Source organism: Petromyzon marinus, chromosome 29 (genome assembly GCF_048934315.1).
Source record: "Petromyzon marinus isolate PM22_M1 ecotype Great Lakes invasive population chromosome 29, UKy_Petmar_22M1.pri1.0, whole genome shotgun sequence".
NCBI lineage: Eukaryota > Metazoa > Chordata > Hyperoartia > Petromyzontiformes > Petromyzontidae > Petromyzon > Petromyzon marinus.
In genome coordinates, this window is record NC_133695.1 from 12,175,499 (window position 1) to 12,188,305 (window position 12,807).

At 51.4% G+C, this 12,807-nt stretch overlaps 1 protein-coding gene across 4 annotated transcripts in view; it reads right to left on the minus strand.

The window, feature by feature from the left end:
• The window catches only part of LOC116947147 (spectrin beta chain, non-erythrocytic 1-like), a 175,982-nt gene that overhangs the window by 94,042 nt on the left and 69,133 nt on the right, over positions 1-12,807 (minus strand). For all 4 annotated transcript variants that reach the window (XR_012945592.1, XM_032962583.2, XM_076070404.1 and 1 more), the window contains one exon: positions 3,276-3,427. Coding sequence is in view for 3 of the 4 variants with exons in the window: in XM_032962583.2 (XP_032818474.2) it covers positions 3,276-3,427 (152 nt within the window). In the remaining variant the exon portion in view is untranslated. The remainder of the gene's footprint in view (positions 1-3,275; positions 3,428-12,807) is intronic.

A 12,807-nucleotide genomic window follows, 5' to 3' on the forward strand; every position in this document is an offset into this window, starting at 1 on the left:
CTCATTGAACCATCATGTCTCCTTTTAATTAAGACATCCAGAAAGGGTAGTTTGCCATCTTTTTCGACCTCCATGGTAAATCTGATGGCTGGGTGTATGGAATTGATGTGGTCGCGGAATTGGTCTAGAGCAGGCTTGTGTTGTGGCCGAAACGTCGTGAGAATATTATTGTGTTATTTTATTTTATCAATTTATTATTTTATTCTCATTCTACGTGACTTTACCGAAAGAACCAAAGAAGATGAATCATTGCAGTCACGAAAGCTTTAAATCGAAAAAGAATAATTATATACTTGTCAATCGAGTTGGGAGCTTGGAACGCACCCGCCCCCCCTATTTACATGATTTCTTATGGGAAATGAGTGTTCGGTTAACACCATTTCACTTTTACATGAATATTTTCAAGATTGCATCTATCGTGTTAATCGAGGACTACCTGTCTTCCCCAAAAAGTAGGTCAGTCGGCCCACACGTCCAAGATCTTCCTTTCTTTCCCAGTGTCAGATGCATTAAAAAATATAACCTCTGTTGTTATATATGTATATATTGTTTTTATAAACGTGTTGTTTTGCATATAAAAGGTTCATTGAAGCATCAACGTGACAACTCCCAGCAGCACCACTGTTGGTCGTGTAATACAAAATATGGTACACATTTCATCGATAAAAAACATTTAAAACTATGAACTATGTTTTTATTTCACCAAGTAAGGCCCACTGAGCTATGTAGCTTTTTTCAGAAGCGATCTGGCTATCACAAATCATAGCCCAATGAAGTGGCTTCTCACGTGGAAATCGTATAGCAGCCAAATACTCTAAACGCGTGACGTTGATTCTAAATGTGGAGGGGAAAACCAGAGGACCCGTGAAAAAATCTACGCAACCACGGAGAGAACCATGCAAACTCCAAATATACAGCAGGTGTTTGAAGCCACGACCTCCTGTATACCGGGCGAGGTAGTTAACATGTCGCCCCCGCGGTGCACCCAGAGGGGACGTGGGGCTCGCAACTGCGGCTTCAGATCGCAAACTGTCCCAATGTCAGCTGAACACCCTCGACCTACGACCTCACAATGGATCCTTCTGCAACCGTGAAGGTCGCGCGAGTCTATTTGTCCTGTGGGTTTTTTTGTGGAGCGTTGGCGCATTACAGCACGACGCACGGCTCTTTTGTATGGGTTTTTATGGGTTGCACCCTGGTAAACGTGACAAGGTTGACCCAACGCTGTGACGTTTACTGGGACCGTACTGCTGTGCTCATGCGAACATCCGAAATGTCAACCGCAGGCTGTCGCGAAGCGGAGCACCAGGAAGCGCTCTAGTTCCACAAAAACCCTCACGCAGAGAATGCAATCCTGAAAAGGCTCTTTATGTACTGGACGCTGTAACTCATATTTGCAAAGTTAACCGCGGCAGGGAATGTACAATGAAACAAGAGGCCTTTGTGCAGCCTGCGTGCCGGTGTGTGTTTGCGTACGTGCGCACGTGCGTGCGTGTGTGCATATCCGCATTGTATGTGCGCGCATGTACACATGGTTGTGTGCCTGTGTGTGTGCATGCGCGCGCGTTTGTGTATGCTATGTCTTTGGATCTGTTTGTGTGCATGTACGTGCGTGTTGTATACATTTGTGTGTGCATGCGTGCATGTATATACGGTTTGCGTGCGCGCATGTGTGCATATGGAGAGCGGTGGCAGAGCGGTTAGCGCACTGTGTTACGAACCCGGAAACCATAGTTGGATCACCGCTCACGGTGGACACCAGTGACGATTATCGGAACCGGTCCTGGGCATCCCCTCGGCCGACTCAAACTCAAATGAGTACCTGGTGCGATGTGTAAACTAAACTTCGCCACGAGGGAGACAAAGGCGGCCGGACGTGGTGCTGGCCACCCACCCCCTCGTGTGCTGTACCGGCCTGCATAGGTGCTACAAGCTAACACAAACCTGTCAACCCATACAGTTTACCCGTATTCCTGTACAGGGAAATTGAGTTTTCAGATGCAGACGGCGTACAGCCGTTTCAATACGGGCAAAAACGTGTCTTTCTGTTTGTGTTTCTCCATTACGATGGGACTTTAGGATGAGCATTGAGATTTATAAGGGCTCGGAGTGACCACTAAGGTCTGAATTGGTCTGTAATAAGGTAGGGCACTGATAAGGGGTTGGCATGCTAACAGTGCTTGCCCCAACAGTCTGTTAAAGGCTACATGAGAGATATTTGTCTTTGGCTGCCGGATATGAAGGCGACCCGGTGTGCCCTGCAGGCAGCTGACGGGGCCGTCAGGCAGAAATGAAGAAGCCAAGCTGTGGCGCAGAGCGTCGCTGCGTAGCAATAGCAGAGGCCACAGTGAACTTGCTTTGCGTTGCAGTGCGCCGTACAATCTGCACATCCCAACAGTGCTTGCGATCATTCCTGCCACGTGAGAAACACGTAAAATTATCATCGACATTGGTCATGATGAGTCACCGCTTCCCCATCTCTCACTCGAGCGCCTTCCCCTCCCCCACGGCTGCCGCTCCGCCGTCGGTCTCGGCCCAGGGCCATGGTCCCTGCGAGCGGCGCGGCACGCCCAAGGCCACTCGCTCCTCCTAACGGATGAATACGAAGCCTCCGACCTGCGCGTCACATCTTTAATCCTCTTCCTGTCTCCCGGTGTCCTTCAACGGACGGACCTCCCCCGTGCTTCCTTTGCGCACTTTTAACTTTTTGTTCCTTTCTTCCACGAACACCGATTGCTGCCCTAGCCCTGGATGTTGCGTGAAGATGTTACTCGTGAGTTTGTAAAATAAGAAGAGCCGCTCAACCCCCCCCCCCCTCCCCGAGCGATAAATGCTCCGATACGTGTGGCATTGCCTTTGTACTGTTCCCTTCCTGGCGTTCTCCGGTCTGACACAAGGCCATAGAGATGGCTGCTGTCTCTGGTGTAGGACAATCAGCTTCAAGGGCAATGCCCATCATATTATCAGAGTGTGTTTGTTTGCATGTTCACCACAAGTACTGTGTGTGGTTCGTGCCTTTCATCATTCTTGATACTGTCGTCAAAAAGGTGGCATAGACATTTCTTCTACATGGTTGAACATGTGTAAGGGATGCCGAGAGGTGAACCTGATGAAGAGATAAGTAAATGCACACTCACCGAGCCTGCCGGCTCGCTCGTCGCACACACGCGCGTCTAAAGCGTCGCACAGACGTGTGTGTGTGCGACGTACCCCCCTCTGGGGGGACGCAGACCAACGACGGCGCGAGGGGAAGGAGCCGACGGGAGCCGACTGACCAGGCGCTCGCCGGAGAGGACCTCGAGCAGCTTGATGAGCATTCGCCCGTCGCGCAGGTCGGCGTAGAGGTCGCCGATGCGGCAGGAGACGCGCGACAGGTGCGAGTTCACCCACTTGGTGAAGGTCTTCTTCTGCACCTCCTCGCGCTCGTCTGCGCGCGTCACACACACACACACGCACGCGCGCACGCGCGACACCGTCGCTGAGCGACGCGGACCCGGCAATGCGACGGCAGTGAAGGTGGGCACGCCGCGAAGGGCTTGCATTGCGGCGCTCCGGCATTCGCGCCTTGGCCGCCGTAAACTCGACGCGTGAACGGACGTCGAGCCAGGCGGAGGCCGACGCACGCGGCCTGTGATCCGGCAACGTGGAGGCAGCAGCGAGGGTTGGTGGATCGCACAAACGTCGCAAGAAAACTCCCAAGCCGTGAGCGTCGAGGAGACGCCATACTCTGGCTCGCCAGGAGAAGACGGTTCCGTGTGGATGGAAACAATATGCCCCGTTTTGCACGGGAGGCAGCTTTGTCCCCTGCCACACGTGGCCTTTCCTCGGGGTGCTCCCGTTTCCTCCCACATGCACGAACACTCCTTAATTGTCTGAAAATATCTTAATATACAGAGGACTGCAGAGCTAGGAGCGAATGCTGGTAGCGCCGGCACGCCGCCCGGCAGCCGCCTTCCCCGCTCGTCCGCGGTTCGCCGGCGACTGCGCGTAAAATTAAAACGACGTAAAAATAAATAAATGTCCCACTCACACGGCGCTCGCTGTGCTTTCACTTCTCCGTGCGCGTGAGCAAGACGCGGTGCGCGCGACGCTTTCAAAAGTGAGTGGCAGCGGAGCGGGGATCGCGCGGCGGCTGTGCAGTTCAAGTGCGCGCGCTCCCGATGGTCGACAGGAATCACGCGAGGCGAATCGCAAAACAACGAACGCGCGCCAACATCACAAATGGCAATTGATTCAAGTGCAGGGCTCTTCCCGAGCCTCCCTCGGCGGGCGGACTGGGCCGATTCACGACGCGCCAGATTGTAAGGAAGCTCGCGGATGGCAGCGAACGGCGGCGTTGCAACAGCTCTCCCCATACCTCCAATAATCACTGCTGGCTACGTGCGACTAGCAAGAAGTTCGACATACTCTTTGGTTCTATTCGGTAAAGTCACGTAGGTAAAAGTAAAATAACAAAAATCACGACGTTTCCGGCCACAACACAAGTGGCCTTCATCGGGTGAAGGGACGAGACTGTCTGGAGGACAGCGTTGGAGTGTTATTGTATTTTAACCTACGTGACTTTACCGAATAGAACCAAAGAGTGTGGATCCTTGCAGTCACGAAAGCTTCAAATCAAGAAGTCTGACGTACGTACGTACTTGAAACCCAGGAAAAATGGGGGGTGGGGTGGGGGAAAGAATTGGTTCTTTTTTTTTCTCAAGTGAACATTTCCCAGAAATTTAATTGAAATTCAAAGGAGGTAAATCATATTTATAGGTAACTAAGAGGGAATGGAAACATAAGAGCCCGTGCCACGGGTGTTTTCGTGGAACGCAGTAAACGCACCGACGTTGTGCCAATTCCGGCACGCCATGGACCTGGTCCAAAGGCGCCCTTCACCCCCCCCCCCCACCCCGTAAGCTTTGAGATATTACCGACGGTGGCTCAGCGGCACAGCGTATACGCGGCAAGAAGTTAAGGGCCAAGTCAACGTGCGGCGCTTGCCACAGCTCGGTACTTTTCTGCAGCTGTGCAAATTTAATTATGCATGGATTTTTCAAACGCAACACCCAATCTGCGATCCTTACAATCGAGGTGAACGTACGTTACACGAACGACGCCGAAACCTTACGAAATCAAACAGGATGTCCCGATTGTACGTTTCGCGTGCTGTGTATTTTTTGCGGTTCAGTAAATGGATGTATTGGCGCTACACCGGTGCAGCATAATGCACCGGTCCTCAAAAAACAGCCTAAAATCAAAATGTGAACTGACACTCGTCTTCCGACCGCTTCGACATCAAGAGAACTGATTTTTGATGCACCACCGCCACCACCACCGCCACCAACCCAGCAAGATTTTCTGACCGGGGGTTGCGAATCGCGGGAAAATAAAGAATTACTCCGAAAAAATTTGCCTTCATTTTTATTGACGGCACCGGTGGTGGTGCGCCAACGACTCATGAACAATGCTCACACCGTATGACCCACCTCATGCTCCCCCTCCCACCGGGGCTCAGAGCGCGCGTGTCTCTCTCTCTCTCGGGCGCTGTTTGGAGCAACGCCAACACCAGCCACCTCCATCAGATGCTGCCTCCATCCCCGGCGTGTGCCGGCTATCGCGGGCCGTGGCGTCGAATAGCAGCAAAGCGCCAATCAACGCGCGAGCATGTTGCATATTACAAATGGCAATGTTTCAAACGGTCGTTCTCACCCGACCGGGGGAACCGGAATTGACGCGTGGTCACATTTAGACACGCTAAGCATTCACGCCGCCGTTGCTCGTGCAATAATTCAACGTTGGTTCTTCGATTTTTGACCGCGAGCGTCGTAAATGTGGCACTATCTTTACTGACACGGGGTTTGTGCTTACCCAGGTTAGATCCTGCACGGCTTAACATCGTACACGCAACGGGCGTTATGACCGTGGCTGTGAGTGAGACTCACAACTGGTGGGTAAATGACGGTGTCACCACATGTAAACACTCATTAATTGGCCGATAACGCCTTAATATATAGAGGACCGCAGAGCTTGGGCAATTGTTGGTGCCGGCTCACTGCCCTGCTGCCTTGCCGCTCGTGTTGCGGTTCCTCGTCGTGCCTAGGAGACGTCCTCTCTCTACGACAGTGAGCCCATACTGTGCGGTGGCAGCGCGGCACACATTGAAATAATAATTGACATTACATGGAGAAAGCGTAAGCCGTTTATTTGACCGTAAATTAAATCCAGATTGAGAACTCACCTCTTTAGAACTGCTCTTTGTGCTTAGCTTGTTGTCCTTCTACGCCACTGATTAGCACGGTTGCCTACAGTGAGGGAAAAAAAGTATTTGATCCCCTGCTGATTTTGTACGTTTGCCCACTGACAAAGAAATGATCAGTCTAAATTTTAAAGGTAGGTTTATTTGAACAGTGAGAGAAAAATAAAAACAAAATCCAGAAAAACGCATGTCAAAAATGTTATAAATTGATTTGCATTTTAATGAGGGAAATAAGAATTTGACCCCCTCTCAATCAGAAAGATTTCTGGCTCCCAGGTGTCTTTTATACAGGTAACGAGCTGAGATTAGGAGCACACTCTTAAAGGGAGTGCTCCTAATCTCAGCTTGTAACCTGTATAAAAGACACCTGTCCACAGAAGCAATCAATCAGATTCCAAACTCTCCACCATGGCCAAGACCAAAGAGCTTTCCCAGGATGTCAGGGACAAGATTGTAGACCTACACAAAGCTGGAATGGGCTACAAGACCATTTCCAAGCAGCTTGGTGAGAAGGTGACAACAGTTGGTGCGATAATTCGCAAATGGAAGAAACGCAAAAGAACTGTCAATCTCCCTCGGCCTGGGGCTCCATGCAAGATCTCACCTCGTGGAGTTGCAATGATCATGAGAACGGTGAGGAATCAGCCCAGAATTACACGGGAGGATCTTGATAATGATCTCAAGGCAGCTGGGACCATAGTCACCAAGAAAACAATTGGTAACACACTACGCCGTGAAGGACTGAAATTCTGCAGCGCCCGCAAGGTCCCCCTGCTCAACAAAGCACATACACATGCCCGTCTGAAATTTGCCAATGAATATCTGAATGATTCAGAGGACAACTGGGTGAAAGTGTTGTGGTCAGATGAGACCAGAATGGAGCTCTTTGGCATCAACTAAACTCGCCGTGTTTGGAGGAGGAGGAGGAATGCTGCCTATGACCCCAAGAACACCATCCCCACCGTCAAACATGGAGGTGGAAACTATGCTTTGGGGGTGTTTTTCTGCAAGGGGACAGGACAACTTCACCGCATCAAAGGGACGATGGATGGGGCCATGTACCGTCAAATATTGGGTGAGAACACCCTTCCCTCAGCCAGGGCATTGAAAATTGGTCGTGGATGGGAATTCCAGCATGACAATGACCCAAAACACACGGCCAAGGCAACAAAGGAGTGGCTCAAGAAGAAGCACATCAAGGTCCTGGAGTGGCCTAGCCAGTCTCCAGACCTTAATCCCATAGAAAATCTGTAGAGGGAGCTGAAGGTTCGAGTTGCCAAACGTCGGCCTCGAAACCTTAATGACGTGGAGAAGATCTGCAAAGAGGAGTGGGCCAAAATCCCTCCTGAGATGTGTGCAAACCTGGTGGCCAACTACAAGAAACGTCTGACCTCTGTGATTGCCTACAAGGGTTTTGCCACCAAGTACTAAGTCATGTTTTGCAGAGGGGTCAAATACTTATTTCCCTCATTAAAATGCAAATAAATTTATAACATTTTTGACATGCGTTTTTCTGGATTTTTTTGTTGTTATTCTGTCTCTCACTGTTCAAATAAACCTCCCATTAAAATTAGAGACTGATCATTTCTTTGCCAGTGGGCAAACGTACAAAATCACCAGGAGATCAAATACTTTTTTCCCTCACTGTACGTACGGTGCAAAAGAAGTTAAACATAAATGTTCGTAATATATTTGAAGGCGTTTTTTTAACTGCACCCTTACATCCTCAAGGCGCTTTCCTCCCCATGTTCAGAGGGAATCACGGTCTCATCGGTGCCACAATGCGATGAAAGCTCAGGACAAGCTCCTCCGTCATTTCCCCCAAACTGAGAAGCAGCCCCTGCCGCCAGGCGCCGCTCGGCGCAGGGAAGTGTGCTGCAGTCGTCGTGCGGTCGTGGTGTGGTGCGTGGCGGTGGTGTGGCCGTGGTGTGGTGTGGTGCATGGTGTGGTGCGTGGCGATGTGGTGTGGTGTGGTGCGTGGTGTTGTGCAGTGTGGTGTGGTGCGGTGTGGTGCGTGGTGTGGTGCGTGGCGGTGTGGTGTGGTGCGTGGCGGTGTGGTGTGGTGTGGTGCGTGGTGTGTTGCGTGGCGGTGTGGTGTGGTGCGGTGTGGTGCGTGGTGTGGTGCGTGGCGGTGTGGTGTGGTCGTGGTGTGGTGCAGTGTGGTGTGGTGTGTGGCGGTGCAGTCGTGGTGTGGTCGTGGTGTGGTGCGTGGCGGTGTGGTGTGGTGTGGTGTGTGGTGTGGTCGTGGTGTGGTCGTGGTGTGGTGCGTGGTGTGGTGCGTGGTGTGGTGCGTGGCGGTGCGGTGTGGTGTGGTGCGTGGTGTGGTCGTGGTGTGGTGCGTGGTGTGGTGCGTGGCGGTGTGGTGTCTGGTGTGGTGCGTGGTGTGGTGCGTGGCGGTGCGGTCGTAGTGTGGTGTGTGGTGTGTGGTGTGTGGCGATCGTGGTGTGGTGCGTGGCGGTGTGGCGAGTGGCGATGGCTGTGGCGGCGGCGATGCGCACGAGGCACGGGTGTGCGGCTGCCCCGCGTGTGTCAGGATCGCGGTGCCAGCTCGGTGTTGGCGCAGCGGTGCGGAGCTCTCTCTGAGAAGTCAGAGCCACCGAGGGTGGACACCCACACCGCCGGCCGGCCGGCTCGGGCGTCAGAGCGCCCAGCGCTGGCACCGCTGAGCTCCTGGGGGTTTTGAATCCAAGCAGCCGCTCGCGGCCTAAGCTGGGCTCTCAAGCCGCGTGACTTGAAGGATCTCAGCCCGGTCACCAATGACAGTTCACAAAAAAACCCCATCACGTTACATTCGGTTCGTTCTTCACTCAATTTGGTTACATTCTGGCTCTAAGAATTATGAAGATATCGGCCTGACTGCCATTACTGTCACATACAGGGGTGGCTGGAAAGTGCTGCCCTCTAATTTTAAACTAGAAATCACTTTGAGAGATCTCTACGTACGTATGTATGTTGAACTTCTTTCGTACCGTACATAGCCCACTGCGCTAATCAGAGGTAGCTTTGTGATATCCACTGCCACGTGCCATTCTGCAACACGAAGGGTTCCACTACCGCCTGAGATATCTGGAAGGAAACCTCATATCGTGGCATTGACGCTGTTTTAAAATAAAGAATCGTAATATCACAACCGCAGAGAAACTTGCGGATTACACAGTGCACGAGCTACGGAATGTAAATGACCGTGAGATTGCAGAGTGAAGGGAGAGCGAATGAAACAGAGAGCCACTCGAGTGAAGCGATTCCCAACAGGAGACGCCCGTGGCGGTCTCTCCTGCGCCGCCGTGCTACATTAAACTCCGTCACCGATGGGGTAGCGTCGCTTACCGAGCACCGCGAAAAAAACTTTGACACGCGTTTGTTGACTCGAATGTCGAGAGAGAGAGAGACGTGTCGAGAGAGTGACGTGTCTTCCTATAAACGACGCGTTGCAGTAAGTGCAACGCAAACACGGGTAATGATTTACCGCAATATAAGACAGCATAGAGCCAATACCCACATTGGTATTAGGTGTCGGTGAGGGTGCGCCACTGAGCCTATTAATTGCAGTATCGGGCGATGGCCAACGGCCATCAATGCCGAGATCCCAATGCGCACGGTAAATCGGAGTGCGCAGGGTTTGGACACGGGAGGCCTCGGTCTGTGAATGGACTCACTTCAGTTCACGAAGCAAACACAGCGACCGTGCGAACCTGTCTCGAGCGGACCGCAGCCCGCCCGGCAGAAGCTGGGAGCGAAATTCCGCAGCGCCCTATCGCCCGGGCTCCGACATTTCGCGCACCGATGACTCCACGTTGTCACCTCGACAAGACCAATACGGTTTAGAGAGAATGGGCTCCTGTGTGCGGGCCTCCAAACCGCAAAAAAAGCAGCTCTTGACAGAGATCCCCGGTGTAAAACGATACGTGCCATCTCCTGAGCACAATACAAAAAGAACGAGCCCAACCAGAGTGGCACGCACGCACGCATTGAAATATAATCTCTCGGGCCGAGGATAATAAATGCATTGAAAAATCTCTAAAATTGCTTAAGCTGCCGCTTGCGGAGGAAGTAGTGTAACAGGGAATGTGCAGCATCTGCCAACAACAAAAACTTTTACACATTTGTCTATGGCACAGACGGTAATTGCATTAATAGTGTCTGGCAGGCCCTGTGCAGTGGATATACCGCAGCCTCAATAAAATCTGACGAGACAGAATTCGATTCCTCTTCGGGTGGCAACCGAGCTCATCATCTCTGCTGGGTCAATAAAATCATCAACACTTTGAGCAAAGTCAACAGCAGGTATAGTCTGGCTCCCGGCATGAGAATATGGAATTTCCACCACTGGCCGAGGGTGACCAAAAAGTATGAGCGCCACCCATGCCATGCCCATTTGAGCAAGGGAGCCTCCTCAAGTGGTGGTGATGGCGGTCTCAACGCGTTTGTTCGGAACCCATTCAGGTTCCCCACGCCACACCGAGACCCACAAATTCACAGAGACCCATAGACTCACATGGAGAATGAAAGACTCACACCGAGACCCATAGACTCACACCGAGACCCATAGACTCACATGGAGAATGAAAGACTCACACCGAGACCCACAGACTCACACCGAGACCCACAGACTCACACGGAGACCCATGGACTTACACAGAGATCCGCAGACTCGCATAAAGACCCATAGACTCGCATAGAGAATGAACGACTCACACCGAGAACCATAGACTCACACCTAGACCCATAGACTCACACCGAGACCCATAGACTCACACCGAGACCCATAGACTCACACCGAGACCCACAGACTCACATAGAGACCCATAGACTCACACCGAGACCCACAGACTCACACCGAGACCCATAGACTCACACCGAGACCCACAGACTCACATAGAGACCCATAGACTCACACCGAGACCCACAGACTCGCATAGAGACCCATGGACTCGCATGGAGGCAGCTAACAAGACAAAGCTCCGCGCCAAGCTTGGCAACCCCGTTGGGCGTGATCACTCATGGCGAGGTGTGCGTACAGCTGTCGCTGCAAAGTTACCAAACACACTGCGAGCGGCTTCTGGAGCCACCTGCATCGGTGTGCATCACGCATATGAGGAACGCATTTACAAATACGTACCTGTCAACCCCTTATCAGTGCCCTACCTTATTACAGACCAATTTAAACCTTATTGGTCACCCCGTGCCCTTATAAATCTCAACGCTCATCCTACAAAGTCCCATCACGAAGGGAGAAACACAAATAGACAATTATTTGTTTTGCCCGTATTGAAACGGCTGCACGCCGTATGGACCTGAAAACTCAATTTCCTTGCACAGTACTATGGGGTGAACCGTATTGGTTGATAGCTATGGAAATATCGACGTTCTGGAATTGCGAGTGTAAAAAGGAACAATTAGTACAACTACCTGTGGGTAACGACTGCCACTTGGGCTTGTTTAAAATGTGCGAGTCAACCACGGGCCGCGATGAAACATCGCTTTGATCTAACAGAACAAGGCTCGTATTTTATTTTATCGCCAACACTGAATGAGACTGCCGTGCGTTATGAAGGCATTACTCTCTCTCGCCTTTCTCGCTCTCTCTGGAGGAAAGAGGCATGCCGTGAAGGAATTCCTTTGGAGTTCGAGTGGAATTTTCCAGCGCGTGTCTCTTGCGAGCTCACGAGTGGCTCTCCCGCACTCTTTACTCGCTTCAACGGACTCTCAAGAGCACTGATTCTTAACCTGGGTGCATCACGCACACCCTCAAGGTGCGAGTTGCCCTTTCTGGGGATGCGAGACATGGACAGATTTGTTTAGAAGGCTAAATCGTGGGAAACACAAATTAAGCACGGGCACGTAAGTACAACTGCTTTGTTTCATAAACCCCTGTGTATTTATTAATATTGTATAAAAAAATTCTTACGACTGAAAGCCAAAGGGGTGCAAGGCTGCAGTGAACGTTAAAAACCACTGCTGAAGAAGCATGCGCAGCGAGTCGGGGAATCAACACCGTTGATGCTTCTCGCTTTGTTCACTCTCATCTGCTCAATTATTTAAAAAAAAAGGATCATCAAGATCAAAGACCTCATCGTGGCCATAGCCACCGATGCCATCACCGCCATCATCACATCACTTGCCAACGCTTCCAACTCTCCGCGCAGGTCCTGCGGCTGCTGTGCAGGAGACACGCAGCGAGCGGCCTATAAGATCTGCACTGACACATCTTCGAGGTCCCTGCAGTGGTGGGGAGATGTTATGTCCCTCGCCTGGTGTGCAGGAGGTCGCGGGTTTTTATCCCGGGCCATGACGATGCCTGTTGTACATTTGGCTTCCAAGTAGGCTTTCTCGACCAATATTATCCATAAGACGTTTTTTTTGGGGTTAGATCACGTGAATATAAATGTGTTGTTAAACTCACCACCACCCGACACAGCCAATTAGTAAGGTTTGTCACATCAACGTAACGTGCCAATTCTTTACTAGTTTAGCACACCGGTTGTGTTGGAGAGTAAAACCCACGACATTAACAAATCGAGTACGATGTTTTGCCAGTAATTACAACCAGCCTCATCAGGCAACAG